We start from the raw sequence: 27,369 nt of genomic DNA, 5'->3' as shown, positions 1-27,369 counted from the left end.
CAAGGCAAATTTTTCGTATTCCCGCATTGTGTTGAATATGTCTGACTTGAACAAGTTGAGTCAATTGAAATGGCAAATTACACCGCTCAAAATGTGTTTATTCTGGGAAAAAATCTGTCAGATTGTCTCCTAGTTTCGGTTGCAGATTCCAAATTTGCGACATGGCAGTTTAGAGGGCCTAGATGTATTTAAATGCGAAAGTTAAAGAATGATGAACTTGGGTGTGTTACTTTTCTGACCACTTCTACCGATCGCTCCTGGTCGATCGAAGGAGATACTAGTAATACAGATTATTGATGATTATGTTGATGATGATGATGACGATGACGATGATAATGATGATGATGGTGGTGGTGGTGGTGGTGGTGGTGGTGATGATGATGATGATGATGATGGTGGTGGTGGTGGTGGTGGTGGTGGTGGCGGTGATGGTGAAGGTGATGGGACTGATTAAGGGCAAACTTTTGACATCGTTCCTTCATGAAATGTCCAAAAGAGGTTGAGAGAGAGAGAGAGAGAGAGAGAGAGAGAGAGAGAGAGAGAGAGAGAGAGAGCGCGCGCTCAAAACGAGGGAAAATTCCAAAATCTTGTATTTCTACAAGTCCACTGCAGATAGTACCGGTCAAAGGTACCCGTCGACAAATACAGGAACGATATTCAATTTGCTGAATACTGTGAATACAACTTAAGGCTCCCCTGGGGTACCTTCGTTGCATACAAAATTTTGTAATGCCTGCGGTCCAACCAAGAGTTATTAAATATGTATATATGAGGGCACTAAAACGTGAAGTAAAAAAAATAGTCATCAAAGAGTATAAACAATATCATCATTAAAAACAAATATTGATTTAGGACAAGAGACTTGCAGAAGAAAGTGCGGTATGACTTTAATTTGCAAGTCCCTTTCCGATAAGCACACGATTTCTTGGAATGTCGAGTCGCGGGGAAACTGAACCCTATGAGCCCATAGAACTTTGAAGGCCAACCGATATCACCCCTGCGCACAACCAAGTGCCATTTCACACATTTGTGTTATCCACCTATCGGTCCTCATGTCGCGTTCCTCGATTCGATTAGTGGATCGGACATTCCTCTGGGATGGCTGTCGACCTGTCCTCCATCTTGTGTATAAACTTTTCACGCGATTTGCTATCGATAAAATCAACCGAGAGATATCTTTGTCTGTGGCGCGTTGCTATGGTTATGAGCGAACGCTATATTGCAATACCTAATGAATCGTCAAAGCTTGTTTTGTTTGCATGATGATCAAGACTGGAAAACAAGAGTTTCGACGTCCCTTGGAGCTTCAGACCTATTGGGCTGCATTGTATACAATTAGCTCACCTTGCGTTTCAGCCAATTTAAGTACATGTCGAAAACAAACAAAGTAATCAGAAAATAAAAGATTATGCATTGTATGGCGTTGTGTAAATTTTGAACAGTATTCTGAAAAAATGACTGCTTACATTTCCTAAATAATTATAAACCGAACAATTTTCAAACAATACCTTGCAATACAAAGTAGGTAGTGAAAAATGTCTTCAGCATATGTGTACGTCGCCGTCGGCTATTACATGTAACATACGCCGCTCTGCCCTAATTGACACACAAACGACCGACTTGAAGAGATATTGAGATCGATAACAGTGTAGAGGTTGGCTTTTACCACCATGTTGTAGATTATACTGGCCCATAAATGCAGCTGACAAGTGTTTGACGAGTGTTCGATGAGCGTTCGAAATGTGCTCGTCACGCTGAAACGTGAATGACCGCATTTATATCGAATGACCCAGTTGGAAATTTCGTTCGGTTTATTCATAGGCCGTTTTTAATTTTCATGTTTACTTTTAATATTATATTTTTATCCTCGATTGAGCTACGAAGTTACTGATGTGACCTGGTATATGCTGTAGTACGATTGGCTACAAACATATTTGAGAATAAACCAGAATCATAAGGAATCTGAATAGAATGAGAAAAGTGTAGTTGCATATTTTTACGATCAGACTGCAAGAGTTCCCCGATTATATATGGTGGGGAATCTGTTTCTTTTGATCTCTTTTACGTTCTTGATATTTTATAGAAATTTTTTATGGCCTCCTCCCTGATGTATGTTGAAGCATAAAATCCCTGCCTTGCGAATAAGATGCATCATGAAAATTATGCAAACTCATCATTGATAAGTAAATTCTGGTACGGGTTAGATTTAACTTGGATGTCAACAATAATAACATTATTGGCAGTAACAGTGGGTACATACATGAGCGACGTTTCGATAACGTTTTAGAACAAAAAGTGTTTTTGTTTTGTTGTTGATAATGTTATGTTTTATTTATTTAATTTCAGAGGGAACACAAATACTTTAAAATACATCAAAAAATACAGCTAGAGGAGCTTTCATTGACATTGACTAGTGTGCCGCCCGGAATGCGAAACTAGTTCTGTCGTTGGCTCCGCTGCAATAGCACAAAGTTGAGGGTGCAATTCAAGGCGCGCTGCAGAAGCTTCACAATTTGGTGGTTCGTTGCATTTTTCAGAGATTATTTCAAATTTACTCTGTAATTTCATCATACTCTGTAATTTCATCATTTCATCAATGCGTTTACTTTGTTGCTATCCTTGTGTGCTTAAATTGGAAAACAAAAGTATTAATAAACATAATTAAAAATATAAATTATATAAACGAGACTGGCTGCATTTTAATACGGCCTTGTAGAAAAAATAATCCTTCTGAAGAGCTGTAATGTTCTTGGTGAAACTTTGTTATCTACAGAAATACGCAGTTAAAATTCTGTACAACATCATCGTGAAAGAGGCTGCCTTATATGAAAGATCGTAATGGTAACCTGTGCCAAAATGATTTTATGCAGATTTTTACTCGGCATTTATGATGATAACAACCAAACTTAACAACAAGGGTGTTATTTGAAGTTTCTTATGGGGAAATTTATTGTCAACGAGACAGACATTAAAATGTAAAAATGCACTTTTCGAAAGAAATATTTACTCATTCAAGCAAACGTATGGACAACAACTTGTTTGAAAGCCCAAGTTCCCTAACGTTGGACTTGCTCTTTAATGGATAATTTCAAAATCCGGCACTCTTCGTTGTTACAGTATTCTAAAAGCCATAAATACATGGCAAAATTGGTGCTTGTGAGCCGAGGTGATGTATTTGATGTTATTTTGAAGACCTTGTTGATATTAGTGTGCTTTGTCTTGTTTGTTTAATCCCTTTTCTTGCTGGTCTTGAAATTCATGTGAAGTTTTTACATGTTTGCTGTTTGTAGGCGAGGAAGGTTAGGCATGGAAGTAGAGAAACAGGAATTCCGCTTCTCCACTGCTTCTCTACTATTTTTCCCCTCCCATCTTTTTCTTTTTTTGAAAAGGATACATTATCCAACAACGTGGCAAATAAAACAAATCTACATAACTGTGAATGTGTCGAGCGATTGAACAAAATTACAAAGCAACTTGTCTGAAAAAAATCAGTCATTTAACTAAAAAGAAGAGCAAGAGCAAATAAAAAACACCACATCACCATATAAATACGTTTAGGACACAACGAAGGCATTAACAATGTCGCCCTCGTATATGTCATATTTAGTATCTTTCGTTTTTATCATGCTGCGCATCATTTTAATGCGCATGTTCAAAATGGCGGGAGTTTCAGAATACTGAAGTGTTTCTTGTTAACAGACGTCAACGGCTATTTACCTGTACTAGTTCTGAATATGGACTGCGATAGCAACGATTGGACAAACACCAAAGCGGCTCTAGGGGTTCTAGAAAAGTCTCTTAGTTGTCCGATATGGTAAGTTCTTTATATAAAAATTGCCTGTACGCACGGGAACAACTCACAGGTTGAAATCGATACACGCAGGTTTTGGCTGCTAGCACAGTCGCTCGAGAGCTATTTAGCTCTGGGACTATTCGCCCCATAGACGAGTATACAGAAGCATGAAATACCCTATTTCTCGCTTCTGTATACTCGTCTATGGGGCGAATAGTCCCAGAGCTGAATAGCTCTCGAGCGACTGTGGCTGCTAGCTTCAGCTGAGTGGCCGCTGCCATAGGCGCTCGACTAATTTCAAAACCACTTGTCTATAATTTTAATGTCGAAACATGCATTTTATGAATAAATGTGCAAACAGAAATCACGCGGACGGCTTTTGAGACATAATGTGAGCAGCGCCCATAGTAAGGCTGTGGCGGCTCGGCCTGTGGTACACCTTACACTAAAGGTGAGAAAGCATTGGGATAACATTTAAACTAAAATCTGTAAAATAAAAGGTTGTTGGCAACCCGGGAGATTCAAACTTCCCTGTGTTGTCGCATGGGTGGCACTAAATTGATTGACTGGGTTATTCAACCACAAAAACTGCACCGGGCCATGTTATTACTGATAAGTCGCTAAGTCCTACCTCCGGACAACTCCCGTGACACCGCCATTTTGAAGGCTATTCAACTCGACCTATTACATATACATTACGTCATTGTGTTCAAACTGCGCATGTGCAATAAATTGTCCCTCCGTTATTTGAAAGACTAAACAGACTACAGGTCAAGTTACCGTGACCTACTAATCCGTCACTTTTTTCTGTCTCATGAGATTTGTTTACGCTTTGTACATAGTGCGTTACACTTCAGAACAATGGCTGCAACCTGGTAAATCCGTTGTAAGATTAGTTGACATTTTTTTTTATAATCTATAGTGAATGAACTTGATCTTCTCACAATTTCAATGCGTAATCAATGTAGGCTTTTGAAGTAATATTATTCATGATTCTTCATTTAGAAGAAATAAATATGGTTGACTTTTTGGTACAGAAAAATAAAAATGTCATTGTCACAAGATACGTTTTCTCTTATATAGATAAATAATAATTCCAATAAACTGTTGGTAGATAATTTATAAACTTTAAAAAGTGTGGAAAACTATTGATGAAAGTGTTCTAAATTAGACAATATGTGGTCAAAATGAAACTTTTAGAACCAAACAGTTGACTTGTTAAAGTATATTTGAGCAAAACATTACTTGGTAAAAAAATAATAGAGAGTTTTACTAAAATATCAGGAATTAATTCATCAGAACATATCCCTTTAACTTCAACGGTGTAGTCCAAATCCATTGTTTTGTATGATAGTTTGACTTCTACAGAGGAAAATACGGGTACGGGGTGTAAGGGTTACTGGTAATTTTGATGATATTTTTTCAGGAAATTTTCTCTCTGTATAAATGCCAGTTTCTTGTTCAGCCACTGCCCAATGAATAGAATCCAAACAAGCTTATGAAATATAAAAATGTGACTTCATTTTATAACAATGAAAACACTATTTTTGGGAGTAATTTCAACACAACTATAGTATTGAAAGTAACAAACGCCATCTTTTTTATTTACATCATATCAGGCTGAAATACCTTGTGGATACTTTCTGAATTAGCTCATGTTATTTGAAACACATTTAGTGACTTTCAAGTCAGTCTTGTCATGTAACTCATAATACATATTTCAGATTTTAACCACAATATATTTTTTACAATTTCATTTATGATATAAAAACAAAACATTGATTTAAAGCTTTTCCAGACATCTGTCGCAACTCCACCGTTCATCATCACTCATGTCCTCGCCTGTAATGTTAACGCAATTAAAATGATGCCAAACTTGGCAAATATCACAGCATATACATTCTGAATGACAGCTTTTATTACAAATGCCACAAGGCCATTTGACAGCTTTCTGTCTCTTGGCTTTTGTTTTGTAATTTGGAGGCTGTGTTCTTTTTTGTGTCAACGCCTCTTGTTGTTGGTTTATGTTTTTTTCTTTGTTATCAGAATTTTGTGGGTCTTTATTACATGATTCATCAGTCTCAGTGTTATTTGGAAGCTGTTTTCTTTTTGGTGTCACAGCCTCTTGTTGTCTGTCATTTAGTTTTTTTACTTTGTTATTAGAACTTTGTGGGTTTTTATTACAGGATAATTCATCAGTCCCTGTAATGTTTTCAGCCATTGTGATACCACTTGGTCCTGGTTGTTGTTCCACAGGTTGAACGTGTTCAGTTCTGTCTGTAGTGTATTGACAATGGTGGGGATGCCTGAATTTTATTTGGACAGGGCATTTGATTACTGTTTAAAATTGTTTCTGGTAAAGTACTGATCATTTGTGATTTTGTCTTTTGGTTTGACCTGGGTACGTTGTAGGCCTCACAGAGCTGGCTCATCTCAGCTTTTGTCATTTTCACTGAATCTAGAAATTTCACGTTGGCAGTGAGCTCTGCCTTTAGTCTCAAGTGAGTCAGTTGTTTTTTATCTGTTTTGTCCTCCTTCACTGCTTTGAAAGTGAATGTGGACATGCAGCTTGTGTTCATGGATTTCATCATCACTTGCTTTCTGTGGGCTTCTTTCTTTGAGATATTCACTGTTCTCAGATAATCTTTCCGAAATTGTGAAGAGGCCATTCTGATATACCGCTCAATAACCATGGAAAATAAACTGCATATAATTTCTGCACTATCACAAAGGTTACCAACAATGTTATGAACAGTGTTCTCTGTCTGCTGCTTGCATTCAGGATTTACAGGTTTGAACAACTTTGTCCAAGAGTAATACAATTGTTCATGATTTAATACCACTGTCTGAATGTGACTAAAGAAATTTGCTCCATGTACATGGAAGTTTTTTTCTGATTCAAGGATTCTTACTTCTTTGTCCAATTTTATGAAAAAATAGAATGTCTCATCAGAAATATTTGTTAAACTTCTTCTGACATTTTGCTTCCTACTAACTTCTTCTAGTGAAGCTTTTTCTTTCGATTCTTGAAGCAATGTGTGTTCATCCTCTTCCAGTTGTTCTAAGTATTGAACATACATGTCAGCAATATGAGCCTTTTTCTTGCCAGAGGGTGAAAATAAGTTCCTCTTGACTTCTTGTTTCTTTAAGTGTTTTGTGCTGGCTACACACCATCCACCAATATATCTTATCTTGCCTTTTCCAGCCTCAGAGTTCTCAAAATGTTTCTCATCATTTTGGCAAGTCTGTTCTTTGTATGGCCTAGCTGCCTCCTTGATGAGTCTCTCTCTGATGACAACAGCAACTCTAAATGCTGCACTGTATTCATGTTTACTTGGTTTGCGTCTACCAAAGAGACGAGCAACTTCTGATAGATATTCATCACTGGTCATGTATTGAGCAATTTGTGCATATAGTTCAGTCATATCTTTGTTTTTTGGATGGCCATGACTGAGTACTGTACTTGTTAATATATTGTTATATTTTGACCATATTTTATAACAAAATGACATGAAATGTCTGCTACCAAGTTCCAGCTCATCAAAAGCAGCATTTAAGTCTTGCTGACTTTGTGTACATGTTTCTTTGAATTTTAGCTGTTTAGGGATGTTATGAATCTGCATGTAGTCCGGTATGTCATTGTCACAGTGAAGGCCATCAGTACAATCAGGTGGAGTGGCTTGTGTTGCATTGTCAAGTTTGTTTAATACTTCATCTAACACTTGTAACATAATTGTCTCCTCCTCTTCGTCGCCCATTTCATCATTCACTCCTTCAAACATAGTAATGCGAATGTTCTCTTCTGTATTTACTTTTTTTTCAGGAAGTTCTGTCAAGTCATTGAAAATACAGCAACTGTTGTCTTTCTTGAATATTGAGGTTGCTGAATTGTAAAATTCTGTCACCTTGTCTGGTTGGGGCCGGAGAAGAGATTTTTTGAAGTTCAAAACTCTGAGGCCTGCCTTGCGTGTGGCACGACCTATTGCAACACCAAGTTGGCCAGGTTGAGTCATATGACGGCAGTCAATTTGTAATCGGTCTAAAGACAAACCTTGCGCCTTGTGTACTGTGCCAAGGTCAATGGGATTTGCTGACGTGTGGTTACATTTTTCTTCATTTCAGGGTCATATTTTGAAAATGTGTATGGTGTTATTAATGTTGTCATACTGATTGACTCAAAATGCACCCTAGGCCCATTCTCAGCAAAATCGACCACTTTACCAATTAGACCATTCACCAGTTCTTCAGATAAATTGACAGTCAGCATAACGGGAGCATCCCTCTTGAGATACAGGTTTTGAGGTGCTGCAAAAGCCTTTAAATATCTGGTTTCACCACTATCAATAGCTTTGTAGTTTTGTATTGACCCTGCATAAAAAAAAACCATAATGTTAATAAGTATGTGAAATATTTTATTAGAAATGCACCTTAAAAACTGTTATAAAACTAATATCTAACATATTTTAAGGGACAGTATCTATAAGTTTTGTCCGTTTTTCAGACAATATTGTGATCACGAATTAATATCTACATGATTTATTGTATATTTTCTATGTCTTGGAAGACTAGTCAAGTCTATTTTATTAAGGAATATTCATGAAATTTACTCATCTAATTTCCTCTTCAATTTTAGGTGCACTAACAATCTTTTAATAAGTGAGTCAAGTAAAGTGAAAAAGGTAGATGTATGGGATGCATATGTAAAAGCTTCAAGGAATCCTGCTGAAAGGGTTACTCACAACATGTTTTCAAAAGTGTTGCAAGCCTTATTCACAGTAAAAACGGGGAAAATCACTGAGCCTTTGACTGGAAAGCGGTACACCGTGTACAATGGCCTGAAGTTAAAGACCAGTGAAGACATGTCAGTTAACCTGCACCCAATGAGCAATATTTCAGAGTTCCTCCCAGCAAGTGTGCTTCAACTGTCCTCTGATTTAAACAATGAATTACAAGTTGGGGTCCTGTCAAATAAACTGTGCAATGGTAACCAGGTTTTCAAGACAGTAACATTTTTTCAAACTGAATGGAAACTGCAAGTGCGTAATGTTGAAGTGGATTTGAAGAGACTGTCTATTTCAAACAATTTTAAACCTACTAAGGATGAGGTTCATGGTGTAATGAATATAGTTGACAAATTAAAAATCTGCATTGGCATTTCTGTCTCAAAATCCAAGACAACAGTCCCACCAGGATCTATGATAAAAGAATTATACACCACGACCAACAGTGAGAATCCTGATGAGTACCGACTGCGTGACACAAAGTGCCAACAAGTGTTAAACTGGACAGCAGTTTCTGATGCTTGTCGCACTTGTCAGAAAGCACTGCATGAAAGATTGTCAATTTTGCCAGAAACTTTTACAAGAGAGACCTCTAACTCTACAGATAGTCAGATTAACTCAGGAAACGACAGTACACCTGTAGAAAATGATGCAAATGGTGATGGTAAAATTTTCTTATCACAAGAGGATCACCAGGATATTAAAGCTGTTCTTGATAGGGTTTTCCCTTCTGCATCAGAAGAGATGAAAGCTCTTCTGAAAAGCCAGCATGAGGCACTGACATGTAAAAGCCCAAAATCCAGGAGATGGGACCCCAAAATTATCAGACACTGTCTAACGTTATGGATCAGAAGCCCCAAAGCATACCAAGACTTAATAAACAGTAGAATGCTCATTTTACCATCTGGTAGATTGTTACAGTATTACAAAAATTGTGCACCACAGGCAAGTGGAATCCATGATACAATATTTGAATGGATGTACAAAGCAGCAAAAGAAGCAAATATTCCTGAGCCAGGGATGCATGGTGGTATAATTCATGATGAGTGTAAAATTCAGGATGAACTTGTACTTGAAAGGAAGGGAAATGAAATGAAAATTTTAGGCCTGATAGATCTAGGTGAAGAAGCGTTTAATTTATCTGTAATAGGTAACAAACAAGTTAGACGTCAGTTGGCCACTGATGCATGGCAGCTTATATTTCTTGGGCATACAGGATTTCGTTTCCCTATAGCACACTACCCGGCAAACACAGTAAAAGCATCAGAGATTTTTATAAATATCTGGAATGTGATTGGTAAGCTCCAAGAATGGGATTTTATTGTTGATTATATCTGCCAAGATGGGGGAGAACAAAACAGGTGCTTCACACATATGCATTTCAGTAGGCCACCTGCTGATGCAAAATTCTTGAGTTCAAATTTCTTTGACCCAGACAGGTATGTTGCTCATTGTCAAGACATTTCACATGTTTTGAAAAAAATAAGAAATGCTGTTCTGTCAAGTGGGGATGGGGATCATCATACAAGGAAACTGCAGAATAAGGAGGGGTATATTGTTTGGAAAAGTTGGGTGGAAGCAGTTAATTGGGATTGGAAAACAAATTCCAGACCAATTCATTATAAAGTAACCAACAGCCACCTATATCCTACTCAGACTGAAAAGATGAGAAACCATCTTGCAGAGGAAATGCTGGATGAAAATATGTTGCACTTGATGAAATGTTATCAGGCAAGCCTGTCAAATGGTGTGCACCTGAATGGAGCAATATCTTTCCTAGAACAAACTTCATCCCTTGTACAAATATTCAGAGACAATAGACCTATCACATCCAATGATAGTGATCGTTTGACCAAATTAGAAAATATCTGCTCTTGGTTTGAAAATTGGGAAATTGATGTTCATAAATCTGAGGCTATAAATGTTGCAAAGAATAAAATGTTAATGTCTGCACAATGCAGGGAGGACCTTAAATCCTGCATTTTTGGATTTGTGTCTGTTTCCAGGTCATTCACCCAAGAATTTCCTGGCTGGGGCTTGGTGCCAGCACTATTCAACAGTGATATCGTAGAAAACCATTTTTGTCAGGAGAGGGGTTTGTACAATGGAAATACAACAAATCCAACATACTCAGCATATGCCAAGACAGTCACAAGCACTATCCTTGGACAGACAATCCATTCCAGAAAGTCCAATACAGGGGGCATGAAGGCACCACTATATTCACAATGTACAAATGAACCCCTAAAAAAAAGAAGGAAAAAACCACTACATGATGTAAATTGAAGACACACTCTTTGTATTTTTCAGCTATTTTTTCAGTGTTTTTGTCCTGTATATTTAACTGCAGTTTCTTTTCCAATGCAACCCTAAAATATCAAATACCCTGGATATTATTTGTAAATATAGCCTTTGTATATGTGTTATGACCAATTTTACTGTTATTCAATTGATTAAAATGTGGCCTTGAATTCTGTTTTAGACATTTTAGACATCGGAAAAAAGACTGTACACATACCAATCATGTATGTTGAGAAAGTAAATAACTGAAATTACCTCAATGCTATGGATACAACAAACAAAGATGGTGAAAAAATACCCAAAGGTACAGATATTTGCAACAAGAATAACAATTTCTGCTTGACAGACACATGCAACAACATTTGTGAACCTTCAGGTACTGTGTCTCCCATGTTCTCTATTAGTATGTAATTAAAGTTATATTACCATCATGCAACCTAAATTTGTATGTATGTTACTTAATTTGCAAAATAATAATAATAATAATAATAATTATAATTTATTCTCATACATAATATAATTATTATAATTACCTCTAAAATACAGCATAAATGACATTAAAAATAATAATTTGTAATGAGAAAGATACTGAAAAATAGAAGCAAACCAACTGATCAAGTCCAGCCTCATTATTATGATTTGAAATGTTAGCTATTAATTCAATGGATGTAGGAGTCACAATTTGACACATTTACATACTATGCACATGTGGAGAAAAAGCATGATGTCATTACTGAAAAAAAGTACCATTCGTGGTATCAACATTATAAATGTGGCAAATTACAAGCCAAATAGGTAATTTTTAAATTTCTTTTTAAAGTTTATCTTGAATGATGATTTTTTATATGATCATACATAAGCTTACATGCACTATCAACTATTATTACCAGTGATGAAGTTCCTCAAAACATCATTATGCACCAATCACAAATACTTACCAGGCATATCAAGTAGTCGATCAGAATTGGTCTTGTTAACGTCATAATTAAGCCCATACAGTAAAGTTGGAGGATTTCCTGGAGGCAATGGCCGAGAAAGTCTGTTCATCAGATTCAATGTACATTCTGATGCAGTCCCATTTGATAATTCATGGACAGCTTGAATCAAATCTTCATCTCTCTGCCGATGTATTGTTGACAAAGTTATAACATGGGGTATGGCGTCTTTAAAGAGTCCTGTCTCAAAGACATAATGACCATAATCCTTGTAAGGCGTATTTGGTACCGGCGGAAGTTGTCGGAAGTCACCACAAACAATACATTGCACTCCACCAAATGGCTTGGTACTTTTCCGAACCGTTCTGATAACAAGATCAACTTGTAGAAATATGGCAGCAGATACCATTGACACCTCGTCAATGACTAGCGTATCCATATTTCTTATTTTCTCCCAAACTGCTACCATGGAAGTTGAACTGCAGTTGTTGACATGTGATATTAACTCTGCATCATTAAAACGGCCATCAAGTAAGCAAGCGAACTTATGTAGGGTTGTGGCTCTAAATTCTGCTAACTGAGTTGCAGCCATACCTGTGCTTGCTGTAACTTGCACTTTCTTCTTTACTCTCCTTAACGCTCTCACGATTTCTATGAGTGTTTTTGTCTTTCCAGAACCTGCTTGGCCAGTCAAGAAAAAGCTATGGCCAAGAAGGGCAGCACTCATCGCTTTTTGCTGCAGCGGATCCATCGCCACGGACTGAGCCATTGTTATAATATGTGCTGGCCTCGTGCTTTCAGTACAGTAACCCGATGACATGATTTTGTTGCTCAACATTGGAGGGAAGTTTTTCACGCGCAAGCGCACTTAGAATCATAATGACGCAATGGTTTAAAAGGAAAGTATGCGCACGCGTCAACCTTCAAGCTCGACACTTTCAAAATGGTGGTGGCACGGGACTTGTCTGTAGAAGAACATTTCGCGATTTATCAGCAGTAGCTAGGTTTAATGTTGACTTTACAAGTTAGGAAGCCAATCGATCGATTTTTGTAAGTATTCCCTTGATTACATTAAAGTTTGAATCTCGAGGATGGCCAAAAACCGTTTATTTTGTCAAATTTAAAAATTATCTTCCCAATAGTTTCGTACCTTTAAGTTAAACATGTGTAAGGGGTGTAAGTGTGTATGAGTAACAGTAGCGCTGGGCGGCCGGCCACAGCCGTGCACTGGGCGCCGTTCTCTGTATGTCTCAAAAGCAGTCCGCATGATTTCCGTTTGCATATTTATTTAATGAAATGCATGTTTCAACATTAAAATTACAGACAAGTGATTTTAAAATTAGTCGAGCGCCTGTGGCCGCTGCTACCTTCAGGCATTGGGCCTTCGATTGACCATCTAGGTATTAAATGCTGCGAGCACCTGTGATGTTACACAGTTTCATATTCATATCGGTGCCTTATTTCTGACTAGCACTGCAGCGGCAGAGCTGTAGCAAGCGGTGCACAGTGGCGTGTCGGTCACGCTCGGTTCAGGGGTCATTCCCCCCGAACACCTGCGAGCCTGCAACCTGGTAACCATAGGTTTTTGGGATAGTTCTTTATGAAGAGATCGGTGTCGTGATTCAGCCCACAAAATAAAGAAACACTACTATATTATTCTTTGAATAAATCAATCTGTACCCGCTTTATCACTGACTATCTACGATTCATTCTCTACAGTTTTTACTCCTGCTAGTATAAACTTGACAAAGAACCTGTATTTTCAACCATTTATCCGTGAGCCGTCAAAAGTTTCTGTTCAAATTTTTTAACTTTTGAACTCTGACATACTCAATACACGCTATACCCTGGAGGGCAAAAGTTCTAAGAGTACTATGGGTCTTCAAGGGGTTCTCTTTACGGTTAATGTTAAATTATACATACACATTCATCACTACAATGAAGATTGCAGGATCAACACTCTAGTATTCACAGTATATATTAGTGCCCACCAATGATTTCTACCTTGGCCTACAGATTCTTCATACTTGTCACAATCATGTCTGAAACAGATAGGCCATTTATGGTGCACATGTTTTCATTAGCCATCATCCCTTATGATGAGTGGTGACACTTGATGTATAAAACTTCAATAGATAACTGTTGATGTCACAAATCAAATTTTGTCTTTTCCTTCCACATTGTAGTTCTGGCACTCTAGAAGATCCATGTGGACTTGGGAATTGTGAGCACACTTTCTGCAGGTAATGTCAACTTTCTGTTTTTGCTTGGACAAAAATCAAAATTAGCATAAATTAATTCTTGCCAGGCTTAAAGGCCTATAAATAGTCCCTATCTGCCTGGGCATTCATTATTAAACATGAGTGATACATGAAAGCAACGTCAATGAATGCTCCCAAAAATCTAAATCTATCATGAACCATGATGTGCATTAAAGCACTGTGCCAACATGCTACGTTTTGTGAATTCTAACTTGTGGCATCACCCTGTTGGGGAAATTCTCTCAAATTTTCCAAATCATATTAAATTATTTTTTGATACCAAAACTGCTAGATGCTGTGTTTGAAGCGTCCAAAGAACTACAGATGAAAGCATTCAATTATGTAATATGATATCCATTATGTAATATGATATCATTATAATCAGATTTCTGACTGTAGTGTTTATAGATTTAATTTGTAGACTATTCTCGTACAATGTATCTGGTAATGATGGGTAACAGGTAATGAAAACGCAGGAATTTCTCATGTCAAAAATGGTAGGGAATATACTAGCAACCATTTAGTCGGCATATTGCCAAAGCCATGATTGCAACCAGTGATCAGCACGCACTTTCTCGTCAGTCCTGAGATTCGTTGTTTGCGAACTGTCCACTGAACTGCTTGGTAAATTCTACTAAAGCCATACAACACAGACTTTAGAATATGTAATAGAGTATGATGATTTTATTTACAACACATCAAGGAAAGGAATATAAAAGTGAAAAGTACAATAGATGATGTGTAGTCACGTTGACAGAGGTTGACAGTTTATATGACAAAATTCAAAGGACATCGTTCCCTTTCAACCCTGTCAGTTCTTTCACAGAAAGCGCCCCCAACGAAGGATTGTGTCATTCACTTTGTTTTACTCATTCTCTTCCGTAGACACCGTTCATGCATGTAAATCAGCCACTTCCTTTTCGTGTATTTTCAGAGCCTGTATCGGACATCACCTTGGCAACACATGTCCAGTGTGTAGTGCACCAGCATGGGTGAAGGACCTGAATCCAAAAAGACAACTGAGCAATGTGGTACATCTCTGTAAGAAGTTACGAAAAGTCATTGAGGGCAAATATATAAGAAATGAAGAATCTCAAAATAAAGGTAAATCGTGTTAATATTATTACAAGATGTTGCAATTTGAAACGCCCTCGATATTTGCATTAGATTCTGTGAAATATAGCATATACAGTTGACTTGTAGTATTTATTGGCAGGTCTCAAAATGGCAAATGATATATCATTTGGACCAAGAGCAGCACCAAAGTAATCAAGGTTATTATGCCCATTAGTTAGGCATTTGTCAACTTTTCCTAGACATCGCATCAACATTCCTTTCTGAATAGACCATTCTACATCTTGCCATGAGGCAGTCTGCCAGTATTTATGCTATTGTGCAATGTTATTGCCAGCAACTACAATTGAGCTCACACTACTTTTTGAAAAAGTTAATACATATACATGTAGTGTGATCAATGGCAGTTCATCAAAATGAACCACAGTATTGATTCCCTGTACGTGTTATCTTTGCAACGAAATTGAAGTCATCAACAGGTTTGGTTATCTTTCCATTAAAATTATCCTTTGTAACACAAGGAGATCATGTTTCATTTTGTCTTTCCAGAAGATGTTTTGAATGATCAAAATCATACCAATAATGGTAGTGATGATGATGAAGAGAATCATGATGATGACGATGATTATGATGAGAGAGAGCGAGATGCATCTGTCAAGGGAAAATCTGAGACAGCTGCAGAAACAGGAGAGACACAGAACCGTCGCACTACAAGGAAAGCAGCGACCAATATCCAATACAAAGAGGAAAGTGAAGATGAAATTGAGGAAGAAATGGATGAAGACAATGCTGAGCAGACAGATGGATCAACACCTGATAATAATGATATAAATGATGCGGATTTCGATCCAGGTGTTGGCAAAAAACACCAGAAACAAAGAAAATCAAAGAGACAGATACTCAAAGAAAAAAGCGTGATGGTTCTGACCCAGAACACAAAGAGGAAAATTGAAACCAAATTTTCACCCAAGACCAGTATTCTGCGGTATACAGTGAATTTGAGAACTAGGAAAATGAAAGCAAGAAGTCCCAATTCGGAAAATATGAGAGTTACAAGGAATTCCGAGAGTAAATCAAGCAGTGAAGCAAGCACTTCCAGTGAAGACACTGGACAAAATGTAAAAAGCGATGATTGTGTCGACGTTTTCAATTTTATAGCCTCTCCAACTAGTCCCAAACCGACAAAGAAAATCAAGAAGAAGAATCCGAAAACAAGTCTGAAGAAGAAAATCACCGCTTACAACAAGGAGTGGGGTCTGAAAAGTGGCAGGTCGAGGAGAAAGCCAACTGTGGACAAAGGTTCATGTTCACATTCGGGCTCAGATACAGAAAGTGAAAGGAAGGTTTCATTTGTAGAAGTGGATGAAAACGAGAGTGGAAGACAAGATAACAAACTGAGAACTGATAAAGAGCAGGGAAGGAAGGCTGTCAGGAAAACAAACTTGAGACAAACAGGAAGCAGATTAAGAGAGTCCGCTAATGAGGAAAGTGATGTCCTTGATGAAGGAAAAGGCAGTGGTAATGAACCTGAATTGCCCAGGAGGAAAAGAAGAAGCACAGAAAAGACAGAAAACGATCAACCTAGTCCAGGCAAGAAAGCAAAACAAAATGTCACAACAAGATCCAGAAGAGACCGCAGATCCAGAAACTGCCAGGGAGATGAGAACTCACCAGCTTGGAGAGAGAAATCCAACAGGAGGCGGAGTTCACCGTCTCCACGAAAAATAAAGTCACCAGGTGTCAGTAGTACAAAAAGCACACCAAAGTCAAATGACAGGAGAACATCAAGTGGAAGTCTGAATTCTCCGTTTGGAAGTCTCACTAAAAAGAATGCTAAAGGAGAAACCTTACTCCAGAGAGCTGCTATAAAGGTAAGAATTGGACTCCAAACATATCCAGTGTCATGTTTTTCTTTCTTTATTTGCAAATTTTATAACAGTACTATTTTCAATATTTAAATGCATCTCACATGTAGATTCTGCAGTGATGTGTGGCATTTTTCATGTTCAGCATTTGTTTCCGTCACAACATTAACCCTTTGAGCGCTGTAATTTTCTCCCGCTAAATTTTGGCAAAAATCTGAGAAAAATTGACTGGGGTGTATTTTATAAAGGGGACAAAGACAGACTTTGGCGCTCAAAGGGTTAATAATCCTTTTGCTGTAGAGCCCATTACCTGACAGTGTCGAAGAAAAAGCAGAAAAGAGCCATAAACTATTTTCACCAAGTTTTCATGTCTCACATACAAGAATGTAAAGTACTAGAGCTCAGCTTGGCAGTTTTCAACACCTGTAAAAATCCATCTTAACCTAGAGTGTGTCACTGGCCTTGCATATAGATACCAAATGCCGCCTTCTGGGCACCTTGAATATCAGTGCAATTTGCAGTGGCATGGCAGGATTAGGGTCCATCCAAACACACTTTTTCCTTTGTCCATCGACTGTATTTCAAATTTTACAGCAAACAAACTCTTCCATAGCAGATCGCAAAGTCTGCATTCATCGTTGAAAGACGTTCATCAGAAACACTTCACGTAAAACTTAGGCCAAATAAAAAAATATGTGCTGTTCCGATTACATGGTTTTCAAAAATAGGGTAGGTAGGTAGGGAAATTTTTTTTTTTCATTTTTTTTTTATTTCTCAATGTGCATTTTGTACGCGTTCAAACACACTACCAGTGAACAATTTCCTCATGAAACACACTCAAATTAAATACCAATATATTAAAAAAAATATTCATCAGTAGAATTGAAGTGTGTGGTTTATTAGACTGCCACGGAAATTGATATGGCTGAATTACGATTCTTTGACAGGAAAGTGAACTGTTTATCCAAAGGTAAATCCTCAGCTTTTTGCAGTCACTCACAAGAAAAACGCACATACTTTATGTTGAAGTTGTTTGTAGCCTCGCCAACCTGTATATTTGTCTGCTGTACTTCCAACCACGGCCCAGCAGCATCACTGGCACATTCAACTCGAATAGAGTACATTTTACATTCAGAAAAACCTGGATGGTGTTCCTCCAAAATTTCTTCGAATGTTTGGTTCTGTTTAACAGAAGACAAAATCGACCTTTCTTCGCCATGATCGCATTTGCGAAACAAAACTGAGTACACGCTGTGTCCATCATATCACGAGTCACCATTTTGTTTGAGACGAGGCCTGCTATAAGTAGGGATACCAGGCCCTTTTTTGTTCTTGGTTAAACTTACTTGAATTGTATGTTTTCTTGAAGATCTTGTCTCAGGATTTAAAAAACTGTTTGAATGATGGTTCTATCTTGTCTACTTCCAGGGTTATGATTTTTTAAAAATTAAAATATGCTCGATTTTTTTGACAAATGGTCAAAAAATTTCAACATATGGCTAAGAGTCATTTTGTGGGTATCCCTATGAAAAATATAGTTGTATAATAATATTGATTCTCTAACTAATCTGCTTTAAAATACTTTTTGTGCAATATATTGTAAGAGTACGGTATAAGGAGCTTTTGTTTTCTTTACACAGAGACTTGAAAATGCCAAAACTTTTGTGAGACAGAGTTGAAAATTGGACGGCACTGTGTATACTATCAGTCAAAAAGCTATTTTTCGCCATTTTCAAACTACTGTAACTTTCAGAGTTTTTAAGCTAGCTCTGTCAAATTTTGAACACTTTAATATTGAGAGATAATGCAAAAGAATACATGCATTTTAGATTTCTAAAATTACTTGAAGTTTGTATTTGAGATACACTGACAATCAAGGAGAGCCAAAAAATATTGGACGGAATGTCAGTAAAAATAGCCACTTCTCCCCATTTTCAAACAGCTGTAACTCTCAGAGTTTTTACGCTAGCTGTACCAAATTCTGGACAGTTAAACTTGAGTAATAATAAAAAAGAATAGATATATTTTAGATCTGTAAAATTTCTTAAATGTTACATTTGAGAAATTCTGATATTCAAAAAAACAAAAAACATAGGAATATGAATAAAATAAGTCATTGTTCAACTGATCAACTCACAGTACAGAATAATCCCCTGGAGCTGTCCTTTTTTACACAAGAATATTACTCCCCCTAAAAAGCTGTCATCTTGTTGTACTCAATTTTCCTTTAGCATTGAAATCTAGAGTCAGGGTTATGATTTTTCCTTTCCTTTCCTTAGATTTTTCATTCTCTCTTCATTTGCCCGTCTTTCAACTTGTCTTGTTTATCAATTCCCGATTCCTGCACTACCCCTGTCTGTCATTTTCCCCAGTTTACGTTAATGCTGTTTAAAAATAAAGGTTGTTTACATCGCATGCTGACTTTATTCCCATACATCATTGAAAGAGTATTCATTTCTGTTGTCAAATATCATTTGGTAAATTTTGTGTAACATCAACAGATGAAAAATGAACACAGTTTAATGTTCGCAAAACTACCAGGGTTAACGTTTGAAAACAGCTGATTGTAGCGTTGGCAGTTAGGGGCTTTTCAACGAAGTACGTACGTACGGCAAATTCACGGTAAATTCCAAACGCACAGACTTTGAAACTACTCAGAACTGACCTTAACCACACAGTTTTTGGTGTACGGGTTTATATTTTAATGATAGAATGACTATAAAAATAAAATTGACCAAAATTTGCTCGATTCACTATCACAAAACACTTCCGGGCTTTCACTTGGCCTGCATAATGTGGCCGCGCTGTGCATGGCGCGGTTCGGAAATGACAACAAGAATGTAAATGAAAGATTACATCAGAAAACGGCCATGAAAATGCTTCAAACTTTCCACAAATTTAATATAACAGTTGCTGTTTGGTATACTAACTCCGATCACTGAAAATTGTCCCTGCATTTTAGCGAAAACCTACCTACAGAGCGCCGTTTAGGCACTGAACAACATACTGTAACGAGCCATTCCATTCTAACATAGGAAGTAGTGGCCTGAGAAATGTGCGTGCAGTGCCGCAGTACGGCACGCTGTATGGCGAAAAATAATGTTTGATTTTGAGCGCTAAAATGACACAATTTTTTTCCTTTATTTTCAAAAAATATCCCATGGTAGGACGAGCAGTTGAATTGGAATTTTTTTATTGAAAATTTTATTGAATTAGACCTAATACTTTTTGAGATACAGCAGTTTGAAAACCGGAAACCGTTCAGTGTGCAACAACTGTCAGTGTCATGTCGCAAGTTTTCATGAGCGTCTTGCATCCCTACTATAAGAATGACGTATTAGTTCTCGCGTGATTCACGCGATTTGTCATAGTTCTCGCGTGATTTCATGCGTTTTACGTTTTTTCATATCGTTATTTTTACTTCCGGGTTTACGAGGCTCTAAAAAGTCTAGGGTCGGGGGGTTAAAATTGGGGTAGGTCGGGTAATCGGAACAGCACATATTTTTTTGTTTGGCCTTACTGTGGTGGTGACTGGAAATGGGACACCTAATTAGCAAATTACCAAGCTGTTTTGCATTGCATATCGCTATTTCCCTTTGTAATTAGCGAGGGACTTTGTTAGCTTGTCAGCGATATTGTTTTCCTTTTCAGTCAGCTGCAGACACTTCGTGCAGGTAGAGGGCATGTTGCCATAAAGCTTGTCTTGGTTTGAGTAATAGATAGTGCTTGTTTATTGAAAGGATTATTTTTGTGAAAAAACTTTACATGCATTGTCAACTTGGTTGGACAGCTTGAATACAAATTGTAATATTCATACCAAATCGTCCCCAGTGTGAATTCCAACACCAAGCACTGTTTGACTCTCCAAAGTAACACTTATGGAAGATATATAACCTTAGCATTTATCGATGTATCATGGTTACAGGGTGATTTTGACGGTGTGAAGACACTCTTGGAGGCAGGAGCCAATCCCAATACAAAGGACAATGCTGGCTGGACACCATTGGTAAGAATAAATACTCCAAACATTGTACCTTTACATGTTGTGCAAATTTTTTACATTTCTTTGAACAATGTGTTGGTCAATCAAACATGTTCATCATACAGAAATATCATTTAAAAAGGAATGGATTTTTTTCTTGGCCCTTTTTTTGGGGGGTAAGGGATGACACACACATAATTATTTCAATTGTCATTACAGAAATAAAGAGAGAAAATACAGTAATATTTCATCCTTAGATGGAACTTTGTTGTCTGTTCCTGTGGAAACATGGAAATTCCAGGTTATCGTGATTTGGAATTTCATTATTGACATTCTTTGTCATATGGATCTGAAACCAATTCCTTTTCTTTCTTCCTAGTGATGAAAATAAGACTCATAACTCCTAAATTCAATGTGATGTCATGTTTGACGTCTTTTGCAGCATGAAGCCTGTCACCATGGATACCTGGAAATAGTGAACCTGTTGCTAGACAACGGTGCCTTGATAAATGTTCCAGGATTCCAGAATGAATCTCCGCTACACGATGCAATCTGCAACAATAGAGTTGAAGTTGTCAAACTGTTGGTCAAAAGGGGAGCATCACTGGATGTAAGGTAAAGTGCCGTGTTGAAGCTTAAAAGCTTGATAAGATGCAGCCATGGTTATATCAGGGCTCAAACTTAACGGTTGCCCGCTTGCCCGGGGCAAGTAAAACCTGACATCGGGCTGGTAAAAATAAATTTCACTTGCCCGGTCGGGCAAGTGATAGACTTTGATAAAATTTACATGTTCTGGGAATAAAAAACTCAAGAAATTTTGTTAAACAATGTTCGCTGTTTCAAGTCACTGAAGCGGGTATCACAACCGATTAGCTGGACGTCAACATTCAGCGAGTGACATTCAGCTGTTGTCTTTCCTCCCTCGGGAAGTCTAATCTCACTTGCTTGTCGCTAGTGACTCCAAGGGGGTGTTGGTCAGTAATTTCAACAGCCACTTTGCACGCGGTGACCTGACTGAGACAACGCAGACTGTACGTCATGGCGAAGCAAACCACCCTGTTTTCATGTAAATTTTTGAAATCTACGCCTGACAAAGTCACAGATTCCGGAACACGATCTGTGTCAGGGGATACAGTACACGTTCAACCCGCCGGCCACTCAAAAATCGACGGTGATAAAGCTAATGGCGCGGTCGCAGCATCGAGTTCAGTGGAAAGTTAAGTGAGGAAGCAGAAGTGCGACATATATGAAAGGAAACGACAATGGAAGTTTCAAAACTTCTGGAAAAGAGATTTGCTGATGCGAATATCGATTGATGGGCCACCCCTTCAACTGTATGACCCAAATCCTGCACTAGAATATTGGTGGACGAGTGGGCAGAGATCACGAAGACCAACACTAATGGATCGTAACAATTAACACGATTAGCAATACAGACAAAACAGAACCTGCATTGATATGATGCCGTCAGCCACATTTTGAGATTGCTTGGTCTTCGTGATCTCTGCCCAAACAATGAAAACAGACATAAAAAATCGGGCAAGTAAGTTTGTTCCTCGGGCAAGTAAAATTTCTGGAAACTTGCCCGCAGGGCAAGTAGGTAAAAAAGTTAAGTTTGAGCCCTGTATATGCATTCAAACTAGTGAAGAATTGATATGTGAGGGCGCTTTCCAAATGGCATAAGCAATCACAATTGCCCTATGCCTCCTGTTGGTTGTCATTTGTGGTACAGCCAAACCTGTTCTATTGGTCACCCTTACAGAGTGGTCACCTCTTTATCTTGCAGCAGTCCCATGGCATTTTACATGTTAAAGGTCCTCTACAGAAAGCCACCACTCTTCTACAGTCAGTTGCAACATGGTTTTGCTCCAATTGGATCAAAGCCTGTGTATAATGGTCAGCATATCTGACTGATTCCTTAAATTCATCACTTAGCACACACCACCTACACTGAAATTATTGCCACACCCACCCTCTATAGAAAGGTTGCCTCCATATAGTGGTCACTTTTCTTGGTCTCTTGAGCGACTACAATACACAGGTTTGACTGTATTTGGCAATTCTTTTCTCATATCGGCTGGGTCATTCCAAACTTCAGAAATATCTCACAGTGCTTGAAACAAATATAATATATCTAATTTGTAATACAAGTGTTCAACCATTCATAGATGTAAATGTGTATGAGAGAGATGTGAAAACAACAAAGAAAGCATGTCACACCTTTCAGAAAATTATGAAGATCATTGAAATGATTAATGAGAACCTTTGCATTTGTTGACATCTTTCATATTTTTGCAAATAGTTAAGTTCAAAATAACAGTTGTGATAAAAATCCTCATCAAGTCTGTTTTTTTGCATTTGATAAACTTCAATATTGACATATACACTTACTCTTTTTTACACCACAGGAATGTCCATGGTTTGACCCCAAGAGACCTAGCCATCAGTGATGTCATGAAAGATGCATTGGACACTGCTCCCATGGTGACGCTGACCCAACAAAACAGTCTACAGAAAGTGAGTGATACGATTGGTTCATTCAAGTGCAAAACCGCAAAGTGCATAATATGGAGACAGGCAGTCCATGCTTTGACAGTCTGGTGGTCCTGGAGACTGCTCCCCATGATCTGTATCAGCATTAACTCTGTGTGTATTCCTCATGATATACAAGTGCAATATCAATGACTGGCCAGACTGCTTGAAATGGTAACATGTATAGGCCCTGCCAAAAAAGTTAATGGTCCTAGATTTATAGTTTCTGAATTTACATAGTCCTGCAGACTTTATGCTAAAATGTTTAACATGAAAGAGAGGGTCACCACTTTCCCAGGTTTGTCATTTGTGTCTGTATTATCTTTGTACAGTTGCTGTATGACGTGATGATGTGTCTAATATAACATTACCAGTAGCTTGACATTAGTGCATGACGTGATTGAAATACATCTATTTCAGCATTTGCTTGCCCATACAAATAAAATGTTTTCAGGCTTTATTTAACGGTAAAGCTGATTTGAAAACAGAATTCTCATCTGTCAGACATAAAAATCCTGTAACAAGGTGTACACACCGAATGTAAGTTCAAAAAATTGTAAGGCATTCAATGAGTGTTTTGGAAAAATTCAACTTCATTTTCTGAAAGTCATAAAATATCAATCAGCTATCTGGTTGAAAAATTCCTAGAAAGTGATAATATTTTGCATAATTTTGCACTTGCCAACTCCATCATAGTTATCAGTATACATTATATCGTATCTCTTCAAAAATACCAGTACTTTATTTCTTCGGCAAAAAAGTCACAATCTAAAATTTCAAGCAACAAGACAAGATTAGAATGTTAAAAATAGAAGATGTTAGGTGGTCATTTAAACAGGGGGACTCCTTTGCTTTGTTTATATTATCACAGGCTGAACAGCATGCCAGACTTTCACAGAACACGGAGATTGTACTGATCGGCACAGCTCTCAAGAGAGAACATAAGGTCAAACTTGAACAATGTGCCAAGCTGCTGAAGGGTAGAGTTGTCGAAGACTTCGACAATTCTGTGACGCATGTCGTCACATCATGTAACCAGGATGGACAGTGCGCCAGAACTATGAAATTCCTGCAGGGAATTCTCCATGGAAAATGGATTGTCAGCTATGATTGTGAGTATCAGTAGTTTTCAAGATTTCAATGGTCCCTCTGTCGGTATCTAATTATTTCAATACAATTCTGCCTTAGCTCAGTGGCAAGGTACAGTAATAAGGAGGAAAACTCTTTTTCAAAATTTATTTTCTCCTACCTGATGAGAGAAGAATGTTACACACAGTTATTTATTTATTTATTTTTACTGTGTGGAAAGTCATTCTAACTTTGAATGTACTGTATAGCTCGAAAATTTCACTTCTGTATTGCTGGAACATTCTGGTCCCATGGCTGAAACTAACAGGCCTGCAGCTTTGGAGGTCAGATAATATTTCATGCGTGACGCTGCTGCAGAAAAACTCAGATGAGTGTGTGTGTGTGTGTGTGTGTGTGTGTGTGTGTGTGTGTGTACATGTGCTCAAATGAATGCAAGACAATCTCCCGAAATTGACAATGCTTCATTTACGTTTTCTCACAGGGGTGAAAAGATGTCTTGAAAAAGACAAACAGGAAGACGAGCAGTACTTTGAGGTGACAGGCACCTCCATTCACCCATTCACACTGGGACCTCGCAAAGCTAGACAGAATTCAGAACAACAGGTAGGCTTTTCAGCATTGGTTGTACAGTACTCAAATATAGAACACATGCAATATTCGGCCAATGAATACTCTCCATTTTTATGACTCATTTTTACTCAGACAAAGCTCATTGACACACTTTACACAAACGAATGCATTATTTATGAATATCAGATGCCTGACTTTTTTCGTGAACATATTAAAAACCAACCAAAAGTAGTTTTCAATTTACATATCTCAAACCCAGAACATTTTTAACAAAAATATTTGCAATGTCAGAATAAAAGTAGAATGCATATAGTTACATTGCACCGTTTTAACTTTGGTAATTCCAGAGCAGATTATGGTTAAATATCACATCCTATGTGATTTCAGGGGATTCATTACATCATTCTTGATCAAAAACCCATCATATTGAAAGCTGTTGGTATATGGTTTTAACCCTGTCAGCACCATATCACAATTAGATAGTCAGTCGTCCAAATATTGTATCCTTTGTATCCCGTATAAATGATTCTAATCTCTGTATTATTTCCTGCAGTGTCCTGGATTCTTCAACGGTATTCATTTCTACTTCTACGGTCACTTCAACGCCCCAACGCCATCCAAAGCAGAACTGTCCAACCTAGTGAAATCAGGGGACGGAACATTGCTCCTCAGAGAACCTAAACCAGATGACTGCAACCAACCAGGGGGCACTGTGCCTTACCACGCTGTGACAGACTCCAAACAATCCGAGTGCACTCATTACATCATATACGATCACTTCAACAAAAAACCGCCCGCGAAGATCCGGACTCCAAAGCTCTGTACAGCCTCCTCTTCTTGGCTGATGGACTGTATCACTCAATTCACAATTCTAGATCTGACAGACTAGTTCAAGTTATAAGAGAAGTTTCACTCTCTTTGTTGCAGAGCTCTGTAAAAAGTCTTACCTTCAATATTTTCCATCCTGAATTTGATGGAAAGAGAAAGCAATTTTTCATGTCAGAATTTACCAAATCCAAATATCAACTAGGAAAAAAAGAGAAGTATGTGTATATTTTAGTGAAGAGCATGTCACAGAGCATCTGTGACTTAGCTATCAAGATGCAACATACAAATTCTAGAATTAGTTGTCTTTTTGCCACGGTAACCACTCCATCCATGAAAATATCTCTGTGAAATACATCTTGCTACTCACCAGGTTATAACAAGCCCAGTAGTCAGCCTGTAAATCTCAAGAGCTACTGTAAGAAACCTATCAATTCGACGACAAAAAAAAATATAAATTAATTGTCAGATAAACAAGAAATGAACACCAACAAAATGGTCAAATTAATAAGGTGGTCAAGTTGATAGGGTTTTTACGGTACAAACAAATAACTTCTTCTGTCTGCAAACTAGTTTGTCAGATTCTTCAGTAGTTTGTGGATAGCACAATCTAGCTGTCCAGATTTAACCACAGGGAGCCATAAGTAATGAGAATACATGTATAAATGTTGGTGAAACAAGAGAGAATAAAAAAAATATTTATTTTTGGCTCCCTCACATTTAACCTACTTGTTCACAATGGTTTGTCAATATGAATTTCTAAGGAAATAGACAAAGTACTTATCATTTTCCGACACACACTTGTCAACACAGTAAACCAAAATATTTTAGCCCCAGCAATAACATGTCAGGCTTCCTGAAATTTATTCACACCCAGTCTTAAGTCAATGTTTTTGAATCGAACTAAAATTATAAATTCAAAATCACTTTGAATTGATTTCAAACTGATATACATATTTATGACGTCTCTGTTAATCATACAATCATGAATTACAGGTGCATTTTGTTGTGCCAGTTTTAGATATTTTATGTATTATTTTCAAATTTTTTACATTCAATATTTATCTTTCTTGCTGTCTGCTTCAATATGAAATGTGTATCAATCAATTTTCTAGACCAGTCTTACATGAATGAATTGTAGTACATTGTGTGATTTACAGGATTTAGTAATAGCAATCATGGTTTGATATGCCTTGTACATGGTGGCAGGTATGATCTAGTTCAGTCCTATTTCATCTCTCACTTTGTAAGAGATTTTAGAAAGCGAATAAAAGTCATGGATTATATATGAAATGATCTTATGTATTGAGAATAGCATAAATGCTTAAAATGCCAGTCAGCGAAGTTTTGTTGCAGTGAAA

The 27,369-nt window shown here is 37.6% G+C and overlaps 2 protein-coding genes across 2 annotated transcripts; one reads left to right on the top strand and one right to left on the bottom strand.

The window, feature by feature from the left end:
* Positions 1-3,644: 3,644 nt before the first annotated feature.
* Positions 3,645-27,301, top strand: LOC139140509 (BRCA1-associated RING domain protein 1-like). The gene is made up of 10 exons (XM_070709813.1): positions 3,645-3,814; positions 13,997-14,053; positions 15,006-15,175; positions 15,695-17,016; positions 20,936-21,016; positions 21,435-21,607; positions 23,401-23,509; positions 24,396-24,636; positions 25,095-25,216; positions 25,737-27,301. Exons 1-10 carry the CDS (start codon positions 3,735-3,737, stop codon positions 26,070-26,072), a joined length of 2,691 nt encoding a protein of 896 aa, XP_070565914.1. The 5' UTR covers positions 3,645-3,734; the 3' UTR covers positions 26,073-27,301.
* LOC139139707 (uncharacterized) lies at positions 7,833-12,645 on the bottom strand. Its single transcript, XM_070708566.1, has 2 exons — positions 11,814-12,645; positions 7,833-8,161 (listed from the first exon to the last, which is right to left on the bottom strand). The coding sequence occupies exons 1-2, from the start codon at positions 12,628-12,630 to the stop codon at positions 7,833-7,835; spliced, it is 1,146 nt and encodes a 381-aa protein (XP_070564667.1). The 5' UTR covers positions 12,631-12,645.
* Positions 27,302-27,369: the final 68 nt, after the last annotated feature.

The sequence above is a fragment of the Ptychodera flava genome, chromosome 9 (genome assembly GCF_041260155.1).
Source record: "Ptychodera flava strain L36383 chromosome 9, AS_Pfla_20210202, whole genome shotgun sequence".
Classification (NCBI taxonomy): domain Eukaryota; kingdom Metazoa; phylum Hemichordata; class Enteropneusta; family Ptychoderidae; genus Ptychodera; species Ptychodera flava.
This window is presented reverse-complemented; position numbering and strand designations above follow the sequence as displayed.